Below are 19,331 nucleotides of genomic sequence, written 5' to 3' on the forward strand. Positions count from 1 at the left end.
CTGTGAGGGAAAGGGGGCAGGGTGAGAGGGGGAGGGATGAGGGAGGCAGGTGTCCAGTTTGGGACTGGAAGCCCCTGGCCCAACAGGCTCCTGGAGATGCCAGGCAGCGCCACTGTCCCAGGCTATCGAACACACAGTTTGCGGTTCCACAGGCTCCCTACCAGCCCCTGTGCAGACCGTGGGGAAGTCCCTGAGTCAGCATATCCAGCTCTTAGCATTGGAGCAACTGGGGGGGGGGGGGGGGGGGTGAATCAGCTGGGCCAGGGCAAGGCAAGAACCACTCTTGGGCAGCACGGTGAACAGGGTTGGCCACTGACCAGGCTCCCTAACTTTAATACAAGCCCCTTCCCTTCTGCCGCCTCTCGCACCCAGTTCCTCCAGTGCCTGGCTGGAACGGCTGCTCCACTGCCAGCCCCAGTGCTTGTCATGGTGCAGTTATGGGGCCAAGGGCAGGGGAATCCTCAGGTGTGGAGAATAGCTGGGGGCTAGATAGGCGGCCTGGAGTGCAGGGGGCAGGAGAGAGGGATGGACCAGAGGATGTCTGGCTGGGGGGTGGAGACACAGCTTCCCCTAGGATCCCCTCCATGTATTGTTCCCAGCATGGTATATCAATTGGGGGACATTAATGTGGCTTGGGTTTTTTTTTGGGGGGGGGGAGGGGTCTTTCAACCGTGTTTTCAATTACAGGGTTTCATGTTGATAAGCTGAATTTCAGAAAACTGAAGACGTCCCTGACAGCAATAACAACCGTGAATAAATTATACCAAAACACCAACATTGAGCCTGCCACTTGCAGAACCTAGTTTCATTTATAGATGTGGTAAAAGAAGAATCAAATGTCCCCTAAAAAAAGATGGCCAGGCCCACTTTTGCCAGATACTAAGCACTATAAATTAAAATTGAACACTCAGCAATTGGAGCAAAAATGGTGGAAGCAGAATGCAAGCCACAGTTCATTCGGCCAAGCCAGAAAGGATGGAACTCTGTGTTCATGGCTGGGGAGAGAATTCGGTACATACTGAATGAACAAGAAAGGTCCATGAGAAATGTGTTCCCAGAACATCAAATTAGTATGCAAGAAACAGTTCTTCGCTTTATGCTTTTCTTTTTGTCAAAAAAAAACAATCCCGCTGATCATTCTGTATTTTTATTAACATTATGTATTGGCTGTTCAAAAGGCTGAATCTAGCAGAGCTGGTTTTATTGGCAGAATATGCCATGGTTATGAGTCCATTGGTGAAAGCACTAAATATTATCCAAGCACAGATAAGTACACTAATGGAATGGAGTGCAGCTGCATAAATTATACCAGCTTCAGGGGGTAGCAGAGATTTTTTTTTCAGTTTATCCTGTACACACTAACAGTCTGGTAGCACTTTATAGATTAACAAAACACATATGTGGTATCACGAGCTTTCGTGGGCACAGCCCACTTCTTCAGGTGACTGGAATTTTTAGTTTAGGCTGTGCACAGCCAAAATAAATACGTCTGTACAGCCTAAACTCAAAACTCCGGTCATCTGAAGTAGTGGGCTGTGCCCACGAAAGCTCATACCACCATCTATATGTTTTGTTGTCTATAAAGTGCTACCAGACCATTTGTTGTTTTTTAAGTTTCAATTATACTTGATGGTTTCAAAACTGCAAAGGAACAAGATGCTCTCGAGGCCACTGGTAGATGAACTTCAGTGCACCATTCAGAAATGTTTTGGTGAAATAATTGAGGACCTGGAGCTAATAGCAACTGACCTCTTGATGCCAAATGTTAGGACCACTTGGAACAAGCATGAAACTGGGATTAGAAAAGGTAAGAGACTATGTCATTTTAGACAAATGAAACTACAAAGAAGCTTGATGGGTATTTGGCATCTTCAGAAGAGACCATGGAGCTGCTACACTCTTTTTCTAGAATTAGGGAGCTGTGCACCAGGGCCAACAGACCTCTGTCTCCATCAGCTGCCTGTAAGAGATTCTTCCATGTGATGGACTCATTTTTTCCACAGACAAGCAAGGATTGGTCAATTTGAAAAAAAAAATGCTCCTATGGTTGAACAAACATTTTGGACATGAATCATTACAATGGAAAAATGCACACCATGAATGTGGACAAAATAAATACATTTCTGTAATCTGACTTGTATTTAATTTGGTCCCTCTTCATCTTTATAAATGAAGGCAGTGACTATCGTTAAATTCCATCATTGAAAAATGTATAGTATAGGTGTACATATAATATAGAATTATATTATAAGTGTTTATATAGCGTGTGTGTGTGTTAATGGTGACCTGCAAGAACTCGGGTGGTTAAGCATATGGTTCCCTAGGACAACTAATTTTTACTTTTGCATACTTAAGTACAATTAAGATAGAATACTTTTGTACTTTCACTAAGTAGTTTTACAAAAGATTACTTGGATTTTTACTTACATTTGTTTCGAAGTAGCAGGACTTTGAGTTGCATTGCACAGAGTAGTGACAGTACAAGGCATTGCATTTGCACAGAGGAAAACAATGAAAATGGGTTGCAGAGACGGGAGAGCAATTCTGAGAGTCCCAGGAATAAGACAAGAAAAATGTTATGAGACTCTGTCCTGTCTTTAGCAATCTTTTTACATTTTAAACACCTTTAAAATACAGCAGCACAAACATACACTCGAGTGGGCCAGGCAAAGTGCAGGGGCGTCTGCCGCCCTCCTGAGCCTGCTCAGCGCCTCCCAGGTGAATAAGGGATTAAAATAAATGTTGAAGCAAATAAAAAGGTCCCTTGCCCGTCTCTCTGACTCGCTCTTCATCCCCCTGGGGAAGCTGCTTTAACCCTCCCCCCCCGCAGGCCCTCAGCGCTGGGGCTTAGCTCTCGGTGTTGCAGAGTTTACCTGGCGCCCCTCTCCCGACCAGACCTGAGTCTGCCCAGACCCCGCCCTAGCCCCGCCCACTGCCAAGTCCACGCGAAGCCGCCTCGGGACACTCACAGCGCGCGGACAGAGAGACTGGCAAGGACTGCGCCAGAACCGCCGCGCATGCGCAGTGCCCGGGCAGGAGCCCACAGGGGCACCACCTCTCGAGTGAGCATCCCCCCGCCCCCCTCCGCTCGCCGCCCCGGGACCAACCAATCGCGCTGGGCAGAAGCCGGGACTGGCCCACGTGGGCATCTTTTGCCCCCCCAACAAAGGGCCGGTCCCAGCGCTCCGCACGCGCACCCGCCGCAGCCTCCCCCCGCCCGCGCATCCACGTGGGGCCCAGAGCGAACCCTGCAACCCCAGCAGCGCGCGCCGGCCCCGCCCACCTCGGGGCGCCCCCAGCTCCCAGCCCGGCAGGAAGGGAATCTCCCGGGTCGCTACACGCGCTGCAAAAGCCCCGCCCCACCTGCGAACCGGCCCGGGCTCCGAGAAGCGGAAGTAGCCTCCGGCCGGGGGGCGTGGCCAAGCAGCGCCCGGTCTGAGCTAAGCCCTGGCGCTGGAGTCTGATCGGAGTCACGGACCTACTGCGCATGCGCGGTCTGACGGGCCGCCCCATTCTACTCCGCCGCGGCCGGGTTTCCGGCGGGCAAGGAAAGGGACCAGACTTCGCCGCGGTTACTGCGCATGCGCTGCGCTCGCTGAGCCGGGGGCCGTTGTGAGGGGCCGTTGGGGTCGTTATTCGCTGCGGGGCGGGGGAGGTCGCATCCCGGCGTGAGGGAGTTGGGGGGACGGGCTGTGACCCGCTGTCCTGCGCTGCTGGTGGGTCTGGCGCTGGGTATCGGGGGGGCGGGTCCGGCTGGGCAATGGCCTCCCCCGCTGCTGCGTCGCCCCCTCTCTCTCTTGGGCTGTTGGCGCTTCCTGATGCTCGGAGGGGGGAGCTGGGTGGTACCGGGCGCACAGCGGAGCTGTGAGGGGAGCTGCAGAGTGCGGGGGGGGGGATTTGAACACAGGGTGGGGAGGGGCCCTGTCCTGAGGGGCGCAGTTCTGACAGGGGCAGTTAGCGGGGGAGGCCCAATGGAGACCCTGCAGGGGGGGGAGCGAAGCTTTTGGGGCTTTTTGGATTTTTAATGTTTATCTTTTTTTTTTTTTTTTGTCCTTAGTGCTGGTACCTCATGCCTCCGTCCCCCCCCGGACCTGCCCCTCCGTTGCTGAGCTCAGGAATGTGACACGGCCCCGGTCCCCCAGCCCAGAGGCAGCCATGGCTGCAGAAAGCCCCGTGGAAAGTGTCTGGGAAGAAGTGCCGTGTCCCGTCTGTCTGGAGGATTTCACAGCCCCTCTCACTTTGGAGTGTGGGCACAATTTCTGCCAGGCCCCCCTCAGCCCTCAAGGCAGAGACACTGAGCAGCAGGGACCCCTCTGGCCCAACCGGCAGCTGGCAAATGTGGTGGAGCTAGCCAAGCCGCTGAGTTTCCAGTCATCAAAGAGAGCAAAATGGGACGGGGTGTGTGGGGAGCACCAAGAGGCTCTGAAGCTGTTCTGTGAAGAGGATCAAATTCCCATCTGTGTGGTGTGTGACAAATCCCAGGCTCCCATGGTGCTGCAAATAAAGGAAGCTGCCCAGGAGTACAAGGTACAGAGTTGCTGTCCAGTGTGATGGGAAATAACATTGGGTTTTAATTACAGGCTAATTTCACTGACTGTTACCAGACACAGATGTGAACCAACCAGTATAAAGCAGTGGTCTCCAGCCTTTTAAAGTATCACTTTTTGAATTTAAGTGCAATCCAGGATCTACCTCAAACCCAAATACCATTGCCCCACCTCCTTTGTGACCCTTTTCCGAGGCCCCGCCTCTGCTCACTGCATCCCTTCTCCCTCCCCCATCCTTTCTCCCTTTCATCAGGCAGGGGCAGAGGGTTGGGGTGCAGGAGGGGGTTCACACTCTGTAAGGGAGTTTGAGTTCAGGGGGCTCAGGGTTAGAGAAGGGGCTTGGAGTGCAGAAGAGGTACGTGGCTAGAAAAGGGATTCAGGATACAGGCTCAAGCTGCACACTGCTTACCACAGGTGGCTCCTCTGTGGTGGTGCAGTGGGGCTAAGGAAGGCTCACCCCAGCACCACTTTCAAAAGCAGCCTACAGACTCCCTCTGTTTGTGGAGATGTGCAGCAGCAGTGAAAGGGGGCAGCTGAAGTGCTGCACTTGATAGCCTCTTAGCCAAACCAGTCAAGATCACCTGTCAGAGGCTCCAAGATCTACCTGTAGATCCCGATCTGCTGGTTGGTGACCACTGCTGTAAAGCCTTCATGATCCAAGAGATGCAGTAAAAAGTAAATGTTCTGGCTTTGTGGCAATTTATGTCAACTCTTTACAGATACCTGATGTGGGAAATGTTTCTCTGAGGCTCTAAATCCTGAAACCCAGCCCTCACTGGTGGCAGAGGAGTTTTTGCACAAGGGAAGGTGTTAATAATCAGAGAGGTTTAGATTACAGGAGCTACAGGCCACTCTGTCAGTGAGCTGCCTTGGGACTAGAGAAGAGGAGGTTACAAGCTGTTACTGATTGGATAAACAGGAATAATAATCTGTCATTTGCCTTATAGATCCGCAATGACATCTGGGCCCAGCACAATCACCAGCACGGGAAAGTCCCTGCTCTGAGCAGGTCACAGTCCAGTTAGACAAACTGTGGGAAGGGAAGGTGGGGCTCATAGTTGTCGAACACATCAGGGATAGAGTTCGGTCCTGAACTCTGGTCCAATTGTTAGATTACACAGCTCCCTGTCCCTCAGCATCACTGAACAGTGATGAAGTGTGGCTGTTAAGAGAGAAAGATGCCTTGATAAAGCCCTAGGCTCAGCAGGGAGAAGAGGTTTCCCACTGGGATGCTGAACTTCTGGGCTGCTCCATGAGGGGTTAAACTCTAATGCAGCAGCTGGCACTAGATGAGGTTGCTGGGCTGGATGCTGTGTGGGGCTCCGAGCGCCTTCACTCCACCCATAGCAGGGTTTCAGGAAGCACAGGTCTATGCCAGGCAGAACTGGGATTCAACTGGATTGTAGCAAGAGTTCAAACTGGTTAACTGATGAGCTAATGTTTCTGGGTGCCAATTACTGCTTACACTCCTCACTGCCCCTGAAGTTCCCACTTGCCTCTGGCAGCTAACTTCAGCCTGCAGCTGCTGGGCGTTCCCATTGGCCAGCAGTTCTTGTGGCCACCCTGGCAGACCTCGCAAGAGATCTCTGGCTCCAGGAGATCCCATTTCCGCTACCAACCCTGCCTGTCAGCAGGTTAAAAAATACTGTCACTGATTAGTATTATTAACCACCTGCATCATTCTTTATGAAGGTGTCACCACCCATCTGTCCTCCACACTCGCAGGTGTCCTCCTGCATCCGCAGTCTCCTTCTGTGTATTTTTCTATGGACAAAGCCATGTCCAGGGCCGAGTCCCTTCTGGACAGAGGCAGAGCCCCAGAAAACTGGGACTCTCTTAAAGGCAGACAAATAGGTTCCCAACATCTAATGTGGTTTGCCCTTGTGCTTATTTCTGTTTCTTCAGGAAAAACTGGAGACTCATTTGAAGACTCTGAGGGAGGAGAGAGAGAAGCTGATGAGAAGGAAAACAACAGCAGAAGGGAAAAGCCAGGAGTATCTGGTAGGTGCTTGTGGCTATGGACCAGTAGGGACAGGCAGTGGGAGGGCTGTGTTAGGAGGCAGACTCTTGCGTGGCCTTGGTGAGGTTGGGCTTGTTTGTGTTTCTCTTGGATCATGAATTGCTGGGTGAGATCCATGTGTAAAAAGGCCTTGAGCATCCGTGTCAGTGCATGAGTTAATGTCCATCCTTTGTGGCTTTCCCAGACATCTTCCCCAAGTGAGCTGAATGCGCCCCTGAAGAACTGTCTGCTCACTTGGTGCATTTATATGTTTGCTTCTTTTTCCTCCCTGGTATCTCTGTCAGGCTGGTGCTGAGTCCTGCCTCCTGGTGCTCTGGATATGAATTCCCAGAGCCCATGAATAACAAAAGATGCTGCCCATGACAGACATGGGAACATCCCTTTCAGAGGGACACGGGGCAAAGGAGATGCTGGGAGAGATGCATCTGCCTAGTAATCATAAAGAGTCAAATGTCGCAAATTTTAGGGTTTTCCAAGAAATTCTCCCTACTGCGCACTCCGCTCCCCGTGAAAGGGCTGTGGGCTCCATCCATGCCCCTGACCAGCCCTTTCCCTGTTTTCACACAGAAATGGACCCAAGCCAAGAGGCAGATGATTGTGGCTGAGTTTCAGCAGCTGCTGCAGTTTCTGGAGGAACAAAAGCAGCGACTCCTAGCCCAGCTGGAGCAATTAGATGAGGCAATTAGGAGGTTCCAGATTGACACTGTCAGGAACCTCTCCGTGCAGATTTCCCGTATCAGCGAGGGGATCGGTGAACTGGAGGGGACATGTCAGAAGCCAGCAAGTGAATTCCTGCAGGTGAGACTGAGGGACAAACATCCCAGCTCCTCACACAGCGAAGGGAGGCTCCTAAATCACAAGTGCTGGGTCCCAGTTGTCAGAACTCAGTGTAACACCTTGTGCATTGCTGCCATGTGAATGACTCTTGTGCTTTGTAGAGTTACAGGCACAGATCTATTAGAGATAACAAAGCCCCATTCACTCAGAGGATCCATGTTTCTGGGGCCACGGCAGGGCCTCTCTTCCCGGGTTTGCAAAATCCCTTCTCAGAGATCCCCTGCGTGTGTCCAGTGGGGCTGAGATTCTTTTCTGTGTCTTTTTTTCTAGGACGTCAGAAGCACCCTGAGTAGGTACGTGGCTTTCACACCCCTCAAACTACACAGAGCAGGGAAAAGTCTTGGAGCGGATGTTAACGCCACATCTCCCCCGAGCTCTACAGCCAGTTGTTAGGCATGAATATCTCTGATGCATTTAATTCTGAGAGTCTCATCCTCGCACTTTAGACTCTGGAATTCCCCATTCAGGGCACAGTCTGACCAAGTGTTTCTTAGAGCTGTCACCTCCTTGGGGATTGGTTGCCACAGGACTGTGGGGTAGAACATGGGCCTGTCACTACTGGGCACTGAGCACATTCAGCCCAGGATAGCAGGGATCAAGAGTCTGTCCCACTCGAGGGCTGTTTGGAGACCTGTGTGGAAGGAGCTGGGTTGAAGGGAGCTGGTGTCTCAGTCTAATCCCTACTGGACAGATTCCTTCAGCCCTTCACATGGAAACCTCCTGTCCCTCAGCATCTGGAGACTCTATTCCCCTTTACTCCCCCAGCCAGTCTCCCCAGGCCAGAAGTGAAGAACTGAAATGGGATCTTTGAGAGGAAGGTTGCATGGCTATGGGATGTGTTGTCCCTGCTCTCAGGCTGGGAGAATTGGAGGAATTCTACCTCCAGGCCTGTTAGAGCTGAGACTTACTAGCCAGAACTTATCAGCAGTAAATGACATACAATCACGTTGAATTGTTTCTGTCCAGGTGTGAGATGGGGCAGTTCCAACTGCCGGAAGAGATTTCTCCTGAACTAGAAGAACAAGTCAGAGGTTTCTCCCAGGAAACGATTGCTCTGTCGGAGACTCTGAGGGAGTTCAAAGGTACCTAGAAGGGATGGATGAGGGGAAAGTGGTTCAAGTATCTGAGCCTATTGAATCTGGCCTCTGAAGCCAACCTTCCCCTTCCTCAATTCCCACATGGAGAATGACAGCCCCATCACACTGCTCTCCTTAGAGACACTGAGCAAACAGACCCAACTGCTTGCAGATAAATCCAGGAGTTTGCAAACTCTGAACCTCCCATTCCGAGATCAAAATGGCTAAAGTTACTGTGATGGCCACGTGTTCCGCCACCACAGCTCCAGGTTATGATAAGAGGCAGTAAGTGAATGAGAAACCAAGTGGGAGGGGATGAGGAGGGAAGAGTAAATTTCATTTACCGCTTGTCTGTCCTGGGACAGGTGTGAGGCTGCAGGGATATTGGCTCCATTGCTGGGAGGTGCCCGAGTGAGAGAGGAAATGAAAGTTTCAGACTCTTTCATACTAAATACCTGTGTGTGTGTCTGATAGAATTGAAACTCAGAGTTCAGAGTGGGGACATTATTATAAATAGGAGAGCCTGGAATCTCACCTCTCTTATCCCTTCCCCCACTAGACACTCTGCCCTCTGCACTGGAGAGAGCAAGAGGAAAATCCCTTGGAGCTTTCAGACAAGGTGAATTTGCTGGTGGAAATTCTTTAAGTGATGTGAGAATTCCTCTGAAAACATCTTCATGGGATTGTCATTGGAGTTACCAACCAAACCCAGCGACCACGGTGCGCAGAGCCGTGAATCACCCAGTGATTAGTGAGGAGCCCCAAGGGTGCTGCATGGGGACCTGTGGACACTTGGAGAAACACCGGTCTATAGGTTTGTGATGCTAAAGTGGTGAAGTTAAAGCATAAAACGGACGGCACCTTCAGGCTCAGATTTCACTGCTCAGTCAGTTTCAATATGGGGTTGGTTTCAAACAATAAATAGGCTGAAAGGCTCCTTCACCCAAACTCCCTCCTAGACCCCTCTACCTGTCCTGCATCCCATACCGTTACCAGAAGCATCCGCCTCCTCTCAATGCCCATCCTAGATCCTCCATTTCCTGCATTTATGTCATGGAAGAGTGCAGCTCTCACCCACTTTCTATTTGGCCCCTCCATGAAAATTTGGCCCACCTCTTCGAATGGATACAGCTCAGTAAGAGCCAATAATTGAAAAAGGCACAAATGTTTTATAGGGAAGCGGATTAGCTGCTGAAACAAATGAATAAAGAATTGGTGGATTCTCCTATCTCTTGATGTCTTCAAATCACTGGGGGACTTTTTAGAAAATATACTGTGGGGAAACACCTTTGTGCCCGGGTAACCGGACTAAGTGTAATGGCTTGTGCCACTGAGGGATGACTTGTGCATGACTGAGGATATCTTCTGATCCCATGAATCTTAAGATCTCATCCTACAAACACTCAGCACCAGTGTTTACTAATAAGCACACGTATTTAATAATACCACCACCATTCAGACGCTTAATTTCACTGATTCTCTGTTTTGAAAAGGGTTTATAACGTCTCTGTGAGATGAGAGCAAAGTTTGTCCTGCAAATCTGTGAATGAAGACTAAGGATTTTAAATACAGCAGCCTGCATTTAACCTATGTCCATGTTCAAGCAGATGAATATGTGGCTTGTTATCAGAAACACTGGGTGCTGAGAACTAGATCCCATTGTTGCAGACACAGTAATCTTGTAACTCAAGCCAGGTATGGAGAAATGAATATGGATTTGGGATCTAACTCCCATACGCTATTAATGGAATATCCAGAGAGAGTGCAGCAGAGCGCTTAGCTGCCCTGGGGAATGAGCTGGGCCATTCCCAAGGTGGGGGAGTGATGCATCTTTACTGCAGGTGTGTGTGTCCTGGGATCTTGTACCAGCCAGAGCCCAGTCTCTGCAAGGTGGGGAAAGGAGCCTCTACTCAGATCCCAGCTCTGGAAGCAGTAATGGCAAAGACCTTAATGAACAAGATCAGCACTTGGTTTTTTGCTCTCCAAACAGCATTTCCAGTCTCCAAAACTGATGGGATCTCCTGGGTGGAGCGAGAGGAGGAGTTGCGAATCCCAGGTCCTCCGAGCTGTGAGGAAGGGGAGATCATCAGCAACACCCTGACAGGTGAGCAATCAGTTAAACTGACTCAGAAACCAATTTCTGTCTTCTTAGAGCAGATGTAACTTGTGTGTTTTCATGAAGTCTCACTGTTTATTCAGCTTGTCTTCTTCTCCAGTCAGAGTGTGGTGGGCGAGGAAAGGCTGGGTTCTCTTCTCTGTGGAAGGGTTGTGTAGGAGGACAACGAACTCAGCTCATGATAATTTGACCATTATTTGAGCTTGTGTCCCCTTTTCTATTCCTCTTCTAGAGTTTCCTTGCAGTTCATCGTGGAGAATAACTCCTGTCTGGATCATTCCTCTATTCCAACAGGTGACGGGACACTGACCGAGAACCATGAAAAGAGTCTTCAGCTGGAAGGACTGGAGCAAGTGTCTCCATGTGGACTATTACTGAGACGATCTGAAGGACGTGTTTTCCAGATATGTGAGCAAGGGGAGAGCTGTGAGAGTCAGTATACCCCAAAAAAGCAGCAGGGAAATCATCTAGGAGAGGGACAGGGTAACTCCAGTAGCAGGAGCACAAGGGAGAAAAGAAACACAGAAACCGTTCAACAGGAAATCCGCCATCAACAGTCACCCTGCACGTGTAGTGACTGTGAAACTCTTCCTGAACATCAAAGGGTCCATATGGGAGAGAAGCCCTTCAAGTGCTCTGACTCTGGGAAAAGCTTCAGTGAGCACTCACACTTTACAAACCATCAGAAAATAAATACAAGAGACACACTCCATAACTGCTCTGACTGTGGGAAAAACTTCAGTACAAACTCACACTTGGTTATCCATAGGATGGCTCACACAGGAGAGAAGCCTTTCAATTGCTCTGTGTGTGGGAAAAGCTTCAGTCAGAAGTCAAACCTTGTTACCCATAGGAGGACCCACACAGGAGAGAAACCCTTCAATTGCTCTGACTGCGGGAAAAACTTCAGTAGTAGCTCATACCTTGTTACCCATAGGAGGAACCACACAGGGGAGAAACCTTTCAATTGCTCTGACTGCGAGAAAAGCTTCGGTCAGATTTCACACCTTGTTAGACATAGGATGACCCACACAGGAGAGAAACCCTTCTACTGCTCTGACTGTGGGAAAAGCTTCAGTAGAAGCTCATACCTTGTTACCCATAGGAGGATCCACACAGGAGAGAAACCTTTCAATTGCTCTGACTGCGGGAAAAGCTTCAGTCACCGCGCAAGCCTTTTAAACCATAAGAGGACCCACACAGGAAAGAAACTTTTCAATTGCTCTGACTGCGGGAAAAGCTTCAGTCAGTGCTCCTGCGTTACTAGCCATCAGAATACATACAAGAGAGTTGCTTTATAAAAGCTCTGATTACAGAAAAAGCTTCAAACACAGGTCAAACTTTGTTAAAGATTAGACAGTCCACAGAGGGGAGAAAACCATTCAGTTATTCTGACTATGGGGAAAGCTTCAGTCAGAGCTCAAATCATCTTAGCCTTTGGAGGACCCACACAGGGGAGAAACGTATAACCTGACTTCCCTTTAAGCTGCCTGGCCAGGTGGCTGTGGTCCCAGAAGACCCTTTGGGGAGGGTCTCCTGGGGTACTGACCTGGCCTCTGCCACTCACCTTTCTGCTCTCTGGGGCTTCTCACCACCCAGTCCTGCTGGGGCAGCTTTTTAGTCTCCCCTGGCCAAGACCCCGAGCTGAGATTCCCGCCCCCACGCCTGCCTCTGAGCAGTGGTACAGAGACTGAACCTCTTCAGGTCTGAGGAGAGAGCAGTTTAGGGCCCAGCTTTCTGGGATAGCACTCCCCAAATGGGATCAAACCCCGAAGAATGGGGTAAGCCCCATTTAGCAATGAAAGGGGAATGTCCACACCGATTGCTCCCATAGGTAGTAATTGTTTACACTAGGCTTGATAGTAAGTAAAAGTGGTTTTATTAAGTACAAGCTGTAGGATTTAAGTGGTGATAAGTGAGAACAGGCAGAGCAAAGCAGATTACAAACTCAAAGGTAACAAAAAATGCTTTGTTAATGCTCCACTGAAACTTCAATACAAACTTTTACAAACTCCCCCTAAAACCTCTTTTCCAGCTGCCCCTCCAAACCAGGGCGCTCCCCCAACTGTGGGGTCTTTGGCTCCTCCCTTCAGATGCTGCCCAGCCAAAAGACCAAGTCCTCCAGGTGGATGTTATTTCCAAATAACGGCTTGCTGTGTAGACACGCACTGTAATTCCGAAATAAGGCTGCTGTGTAAATGCACCCGAAGGGTCACTGAGCAGTGGCCTGGGCTCCCCATACTCAGGAATCCCAGTGTGGTTTCTGTGGTCCTAATTCTGGCTCCTGAGGGCTGCAGGAGAAAGACCTGGTGTGGACAGGGAAATCCCAATGAACCTCCCAGCAGAGCATGACTGGTCCCATCTCAGAGCCCTGGTTCCGTCTCTGGGTTTAGTTCCTGCTGGGCTTTTCTGGACTACTCCAGATCACTTGTTCAGGTGAACTTGTGTTTTTGTTTTAGTACAATGACATATAGAACTTTTTAACTAACACAGACATGTAATGAGGCAAGAAATAAAGCAGGTTTATCTACTGCAGAAGAAAATGAGTAAGTTTATTTCCTAGATTCTGAGGCTTAAAAGATTTCCTTATGTTTCACTCTTAAAAATGTGAACATGTTGAATAACCTACCCTGTGTTGTGGGTTTTCTCTCTGTGAAGGCCTTCGTGTCATGCACTTTGATCTCTGGTTAGTTAGATGTGCAGACAGCACAACACAAATGAGAACTTACCAGAATAAAAGCAGTAAGGAGTCCTGTGGCACCTTATAGGCTAACCGAAGTGTTAGAGCATAAGCTTTCGTGGGCAAAGACCCACTTGGTCAGATGCATCTGACGAAATGGGTCTTTGCCCATGAAAGCTTATGTTCCAACACTTCAGTTAGTCTATAAGGTGCCACAGGACTCCTCGCCGCTTTTGCAGATTCAGACTAACACGGCTATTCCTCTTACAATGAACATTCTGGTAAGTTATATTTTAACCATATGTTAGCCTTTGCCACAAGCTCTGTGTGCAGTTTAAGCAATGATAATGGTCAGTATGTCTCAGCAGTGGGGCTGGAGCAAAGGAAGATGGGGCGGCATGACTGTTGCCCTGACACTGTGACATCCACCCTCTTCCCCCCAGAGATGCCCCTGTCTGCAGGTTCCTAATCTCCCAACCCAAGCCCTCCAGGCCAGGTACAGCTGAGCTGGGCCAGCTACAGCCTGGCCACGGGGCTGCTATCTCAGTTTAGACATATCCAAAGTGATTCCTTTTGAGTTGGTGTCTCAGGGAGTCTCTCCACTTTCTGGCCCCCCATGTGTGAGTACTGCTTTCTGGGGGTGTCTGGGAGAATTGGGCTGGGGCCAGGGCCGGCCCAAGCCTTTCTTGCATCCTAGACAGCGGGTGCATGCTGCCTGCACCCCTCTGCCCCAGGGCGGCAACCTATGGGGGCACCTGATGCGGTGTCCCTTACCACTTCAATCAGGTGCCTCCATAGGTTGGCACCCCTGCTAGCCTGTGTGTTAATCCAGCCCTGGCTGGGGGTGCAAGTGCCAGGCTGAGCGGGGTGGGGATGGGGACAAGAGTTTGTCTTTGTTTCCCCTTTGCACATAAAGCAGATGGTTAGTTTCTCCCACTCCTGAACTATGTCTACACTCGTGGCTTCTTGCGCAATAAGAGTCCCTGTGAGACTTCTCAGCCCAAGTGCAGAGACTGTGGAGTCTCCCACTCCCAGCCCAGTGGCAGAGGGGCAGCGCCCTGAGAAGGCAGGTCACGAAGCAGCAGAGACCGTTGAAGGGAACGGAGACGTAAAGTAAGAAGGAAGGAGAACAAGTCAACTCTTCTCAGGTGAGATGTGGTGGGAAACTACCAGATCCGGTGCAAGCTGAGCTCCAAAGGCTGGTTCTTGCCCTGGTGGCTCTTTGCATGGCCTTGCTTGAGAAGCACCAAGGAGACATGTGACCAGGAGAGAAGGTGCAGAAGGATCGTGGATGAAGGAGCAGAGTGGGGGAGCAGGAACAAGGGAGGGTGTCAAAGGAAGCCAGGGGTGCTGATTGGGAAGAAAGTGAAGGGAATGGGGTGGCTGGGGTCTGGGCATGAGGTGGGACGTTATGTAGATTTGTGTTCCCGTGTGGCAAAAGCACCAGCCACACTGCCCCAAAGGTGAACAGCAACAGTAGTAGCACTTCCAGGGTGGGCCTTGCACTGCGTGGCTGCAATGACCAGGTCTCAGGCAAGGAATCACTGAGAAGTCTCAGCCCCAGCCCTGCCTCCTCCAGTCTCAGCCTAACCTGTTTAGCTCTCCCACATGCTCCTGAAAGCCAGCACTCATGCCACCTAGCCCTGCACCAGGGGGCAGACCCTGGAACTGCCTTGTGGGCACTGCAGTAAGAGAAGACCCTGTGTTTCCTCCTGGCTTTGTACCAGGAACCTTTGGCACGTTAAGCAAACATGATAACCACAGAAACACACTTCAGTGATTTCTGCTGCTGCACTTGGGCAAATATTTGGTTGCTAACCCTTTGGCCAACAGAGATTGCTGCAGGGCAAAGCAATTCTCTGTTGTCTGTTTTGTGCCGTCAGGAAAGGACCAAACTGAAGGAGGCCCGGCCCCAGCCTGGGGACTCCAACCTAAACCCTGAGAGGCTGCTGTGCCTGGCCCTGGCAAGGCAGGGCTCTGACTGCAATTGCTGGGACAAGTGAACCAGCACCAAGGGCCCTTGTGATTCCCTGGGGTTGTCAGTGTCCAGAGACCCTGCAAGTGCAACCTCTGCAGCTCCTGCAACCATGGAGAGTGACTCTCGTCCCCCCTCTCTTAGGATGGGCAATGGCAACAGGTGGAGGAGCTGGGAGTGAAGTCCCAGAGAGCGGCCCCATGACTAAGCTGGCCAAGCAGCTGCTGGGTATGGGGTAGGTGATGGAGGCAGCCCCCAGTGGTGCCTGGCCAATGTGTCTGCTATCCCTGCCATCCCTCCCTACGTAGCTGGAGTTGGCCATGTCCCCACAGCAGGAAGCCGAAGGGGGCAAAGAGCAGAAGTGCTGGAAGCTGGTGGGGATGGCCTCTGGGTTTGATTTAGAGAGTCTTACTTGGACTTGCTAAATCAAATGCTGTCAGATCGATTGAGGCCATTCGTTCCCAGCTGGACATGGTCCTTGTTCTTCTGCAGGACACAGCCAAAGGAGAGTAAGGACGAGCCAATGGGCATCCAGATCAGATCATACCCTTGTTGAATGGATGGAAACAGAAACCAGACACACACACAGAGCAAGTTTGAATTGGTTCCAGCTGAGGGACGGGTTTGTCTGGTTTATGTGCATTGGCACTAGAGCATGTTAGGGGTTTGTGGTCATTTGAAGAATCCCTGTTCAATAGAAATCCAAAGTGTGACACACCTGGAGATGTAAAAGTTTCATTTAAATTGATGAGCTTTTTAAGGGGGCACTTGTTACACCCCCATAGCAACCATGTGTTTGCATCCAGTGTTGGGAACGGAGCAGGAAACGAGGCTTTTGTATGACTCACATCTCAGGTGGGAGGGACCCTCACTGACCCCCAGAGTGTGACTGGTCCTAACAAGGGATTTGCCCTGAAAGCAGCAGAGCTGGGGCAGGACAGGGAGTCCTGGGAGATGAAGCAGCTGGAGGGAAGCCAGGAGAACAGAAGCCAGCCTGAGAGCTGAGAGTCAGAGGTGCCCACTCCACTCTCACACTACAGGTCCCATGGTGTAAGGGGCAGCACTCAGGACTCTGTATCTTGCAAGCTGAGTTCAAATCTCAGTGGGACCTGCTGTGACTCAGCTGGCTGTTACAAGGTTCAGGTGCTTTAGCTTCCATGCACTGAGGTTCAATAAAGAGACTTTTGTTCCTTTTGCTGGGTGTCTAAGGCCCCCTGGAGCTCCATCTCCAGACTGAGCAGGTGGGCAGGAAGGGCCTGATGCCATCACAGTTGCAGGGCAGGTTACCCACCTTGGCTGTGAGCTCATCCCATCCTGGAGGCAGCCAGACAGTGTAAGCGGGTCAGAGGGAGTATTGGGGGAAGGGTCCTGAGTCCTTGCTCCCAGTCACGCACCTTGGCACAAAGACCAATGGCCCCTGCACAAAGTGCATTGTGGGAATAAGAGTGGGCAGCAGGAAAAGGGCTGGCCCTTCAGAACCAGGGCATATGCAGGGTAAGATGGGAGTAAATCCTATTACCTCTGCCATGGCTTGGCCCAGGAGGGCTGGGGTCCAGCAATTTTTCACCCCAGCTTTGTGGGAGGCCAAGTAGGAAGGGGCCACTGTAGGTGCACAACCCCCTGGCCTGCTGTGTCTATGGAAAGGCGGGGGAGGACACACACTTGTCACTGGGAAACAGGGCGCATGGATCCCACTCGTTCCTGCAGAAAATGAAACAGGCTGAGCATTTTGCAGAGAACAGGCCAGAGGCCTTCTCCTGTCCCTGGAGAGATGGAAATGGGGCCGTTCCGTGTGGGGAAAGAAGTGGGTGTGTTGGGAGTGGGGTTTGAGTTCAAACCTCTCCACAGACCAGAGCCCCACATTAGGGGCAAGAAAGAGCCTTGAGTCAAGCAGTGGAAAACACTTGTCTCCTGTTATGCTGAGATGGGATATTAGAAAGCTTTTTGCACACAGCCTGGCTAGCTCAGTTGATAGAACATGAGATGCTTACTCTCAGGATCATGGGTACAAGCCCCATGCTGGGCGGAGCCCTTCCTTAACTCACATTCTCAGCCTGCAAGCAATTGGCTCTCAGTTTTCACCAGGGTTTTAGAAAGAAAAAGTCTAGTCCTGGGTCCAGCTTTAGTAGAACCAGAGAGAGAACCAACTGCAATTTCCATCTTCTGAGGAGAAGGGAAGAGGATTTTCTTCTCCTCAGTTCAAGCCACATCAGCTCAGGGAGGAGAAAAAATAACCCTCTGCCCGCTGATTGTCCCGTCAGCTTCTGTAGCTTCACCTCCTTCCACAGCAGCTCCAGCTTTGAGGTACAAATCTCAAGGGGCTGGTGAGGAAATGAGGAGCCGGCAGCTCCGGTTAGTGGCTTCCGTGAGAGCAAGAGGTGGAGTGTTCACAAGGTGCATTCCCCTCCCCTGCAGAGCAGGGTGTTAGAAAGAGCTAGAAACAGAACAGTCAGCCAAGTTCTATTGCCCTGAGGTGTGTTTCTTTGGTGTAGTGGTTATCACATTTGCCTAACACACAAAAGGTACTTGGTTCAAAGTCAGGCAGAAACACAGGGGCTATGTCTACACTGGCCCCTTCTCCGGAAGAGGCATGCTAACTTTGGAAGAGGGAAATCGGCGGGGGATTTAAATATCCCCTGTGGGATTTAAATAAACATGGCCGCCACTTTTTTTCAAGCTCGGGGAAAAGCTGGAAAAGAGCATCTAGACTGGCGCGATCCTCCGGAATAAAGCCCTTTTCTGGAGGATCTCTTATTCCTACTTTTAAGAAGACCCTGGCTTTTAAGTAGGAATAAGAGATCCTCCGGAAAAGGGCTTTATTCCGGAGGATCGCGCCAGTCTAGACGCTCTTTTCCAGCTTTTCCCCGAGCTGGAAAAAAAGCGGCGGCCATGTTTATTTAAATCCCGCGGGGGATATTTAAATCCCCCGCGGATTTCCCTATTCCAAAGTTCAAAATTAGCATGCCTCTTCCGGAGAAGGGGTCAGTGTAGATGTAGCCAGGGTCTTCTCTTATTGCTGCTCCCCTGGGAGCCCGGGTAAGTGCAGCTCCTCCTACCTGGGATAAGCCCAACTCCCATGTGACAAAGGGGGGTGACATCAGATGAGAATGCCCCTTGGTGCCATCCTTGGGAAGCCAGATGGGTCAGGCCAGGCACCTGATGAACACTTGTATCTCAGCCTCCCCTGCCCTCTGAAGCTGGCGTATGGGGCCGGCTCCTCCTGCTGCTTCCCTTGTGTGACTTGCCCAAGGAGGAAGTGAGGCGGGAATGGGGCAGAGGAGGGAGGCCAAGCTGAGGGGGGCAGGACAAAAGCTCAACATCTCAGTGGGACTCATAGGGTGAGCAGAGACCTCCCCCCTGCCTTGTTCTGCCAAAGCCTGTGGGGTGGGGCTGGCTGTGGGGAGGCAGAGCCCTGTGCCTGTCTCAGGACATCCCAGGGAGGCTTCTTGCAGCCCAGGAGAAGAAGGGGGCTCTGGGTGGAAGGAAAACAAGCAAAGCTGGTCCCAGTAGGCTTGAGCCTAAGGGCTCCAGTTTGGCCCAGCTGAGTTACAGGTGTCTTGTGTAGGTCCCACGGTCTAAGAGGCAACACTAAGGATTCTGAGGGTGTGTCTAGACTACCTAGTTTTGTCGACAAAAGTGGACTTTTGTCGACAAAACTATACCAGCGTCTACACTACCACTGAGTTCTGTCGACATAACGTCGACAGAACTCAGCATCTTTGTCGACGCTGGTAAACCTCATTTTACGAGGCATAACGTCTTTGTCGACAGAGTTCTGTCGACAAAAGGGTAGTCTGGACGCAGGGGTTTCTTTTGTCAACAGAAGGAGACCTCCAGGGAAGCCCCCTGCTGGAGAGTCCTTCTTTAGGAAAAACCTCTTCTTGGTCCTGTCTGTAGCCATGTTTTAAAGGCACAGACATCCCTGGCAGGCATTGTGGCAGGAAGCTGGCCACAGAGAGATCCATTCAGCTCAGAGCTCTCCCAGCGTCACCTGCACGTGGCCATGTGTGCAGCTCCAGCGCCACGAGGCCCCCAAGGACCTTCGAGGGAGCCAGCCCTGGTGACCACAGGCGACAAAAG

At 51.0% G+C, this 19,331-nt stretch overlaps 2 protein-coding genes across 8 annotated transcripts in view; one reads left to right on the plus strand and one right to left on the minus strand.

The window, feature by feature from the left end:
• The window catches only part of LOC142821565 (uncharacterized), a 26,863-nt gene extending 23,410 nt beyond the window's left edge, over positions 1-3,453 (minus strand). The window contains exons 1-2 of the mRNA XM_089771016.1: positions 3,364-3,453; positions 2,428-2,544 (exon numbers count right to left, since the gene is read on the minus strand). Coding sequence (XP_089627142.1) covers positions 2,428-2,494 — 67 coding nt within the window. The 5' untranslated portion in view covers positions 2,495-2,544; positions 3,364-3,453. The remainder of the gene's footprint in view (positions 1-2,427; positions 2,545-3,363) is intronic.
• On the plus strand, positions 3,361-12,042 carry LOC102443759 (zinc finger protein RFP-like). Of its 7 annotated transcripts, none has more exons than XM_075912367.2 (9): positions 3,363-3,716; positions 4,058-4,527; positions 6,453-6,548; positions 7,135-7,365; positions 7,675-7,697; positions 8,371-8,486; positions 9,040-9,294; positions 10,471-10,584; positions 10,829-11,053. In XM_075912367.2, the coding sequence occupies exons 2-9, from the start codon at positions 4,156-4,158 to the stop codon at positions 10,903-10,905; spliced, it is 1,284 nt and encodes a 427-aa protein (XP_075768482.2). In that variant the 5' UTR covers positions 3,363-3,716; positions 4,058-4,155; the 3' UTR covers positions 10,906-11,053. The 7 variants fall into 7 exon arrangements, with proteins under 7 accessions (XP_075768484.2, XP_075768482.2, XP_089627126.1 ...); XM_089771000.1 differs by having other exon boundaries at positions 3,380-3,628; positions 10,891-12,042; XM_075912363.2 differs by having other exon boundaries at positions 3,380-3,612; positions 10,891-12,042.
• Positions 12,043-19,331: the final 7,289 nt, after the last annotated feature.

Source organism: Pelodiscus sinensis, chromosome 19, assembly GCF_052426305.1.
Source record: "Pelodiscus sinensis isolate ZL-2025 chromosome 19, ASM5242630v1, whole genome shotgun sequence".
Taxonomy (NCBI): domain Eukaryota; kingdom Metazoa; phylum Chordata; order Testudines; family Trionychidae; genus Pelodiscus; species Pelodiscus sinensis.

What these genes read in the sequence shown, in the direction of transcription:
- LOC102443759 (XM_089771000.1), top strand. Translation starts at nt 4,156, where the DNA reads ATGGCTGCAGAAAGCCCCGTGGAAAGTGTCTGGGAAGAAGTGCCGTGT. An exon ending in CAGCAAGTGAATTCCTGCAG is followed by an intron (nt 7,366 to 7,674) that starts GTGAGACTGAGG and finishes CTTTTTTTCTAG; the next exon opens with GACGTCAGAAGCACCCTGAG. An exon ending in CATCAGCAACACCCTGACAG is followed by an intron (nt 10,585 to 10,890) that starts GTGAGCAATCAG and finishes CTATTCCAACAG; the next exon opens with GTGACGGGACACTGACCGAG.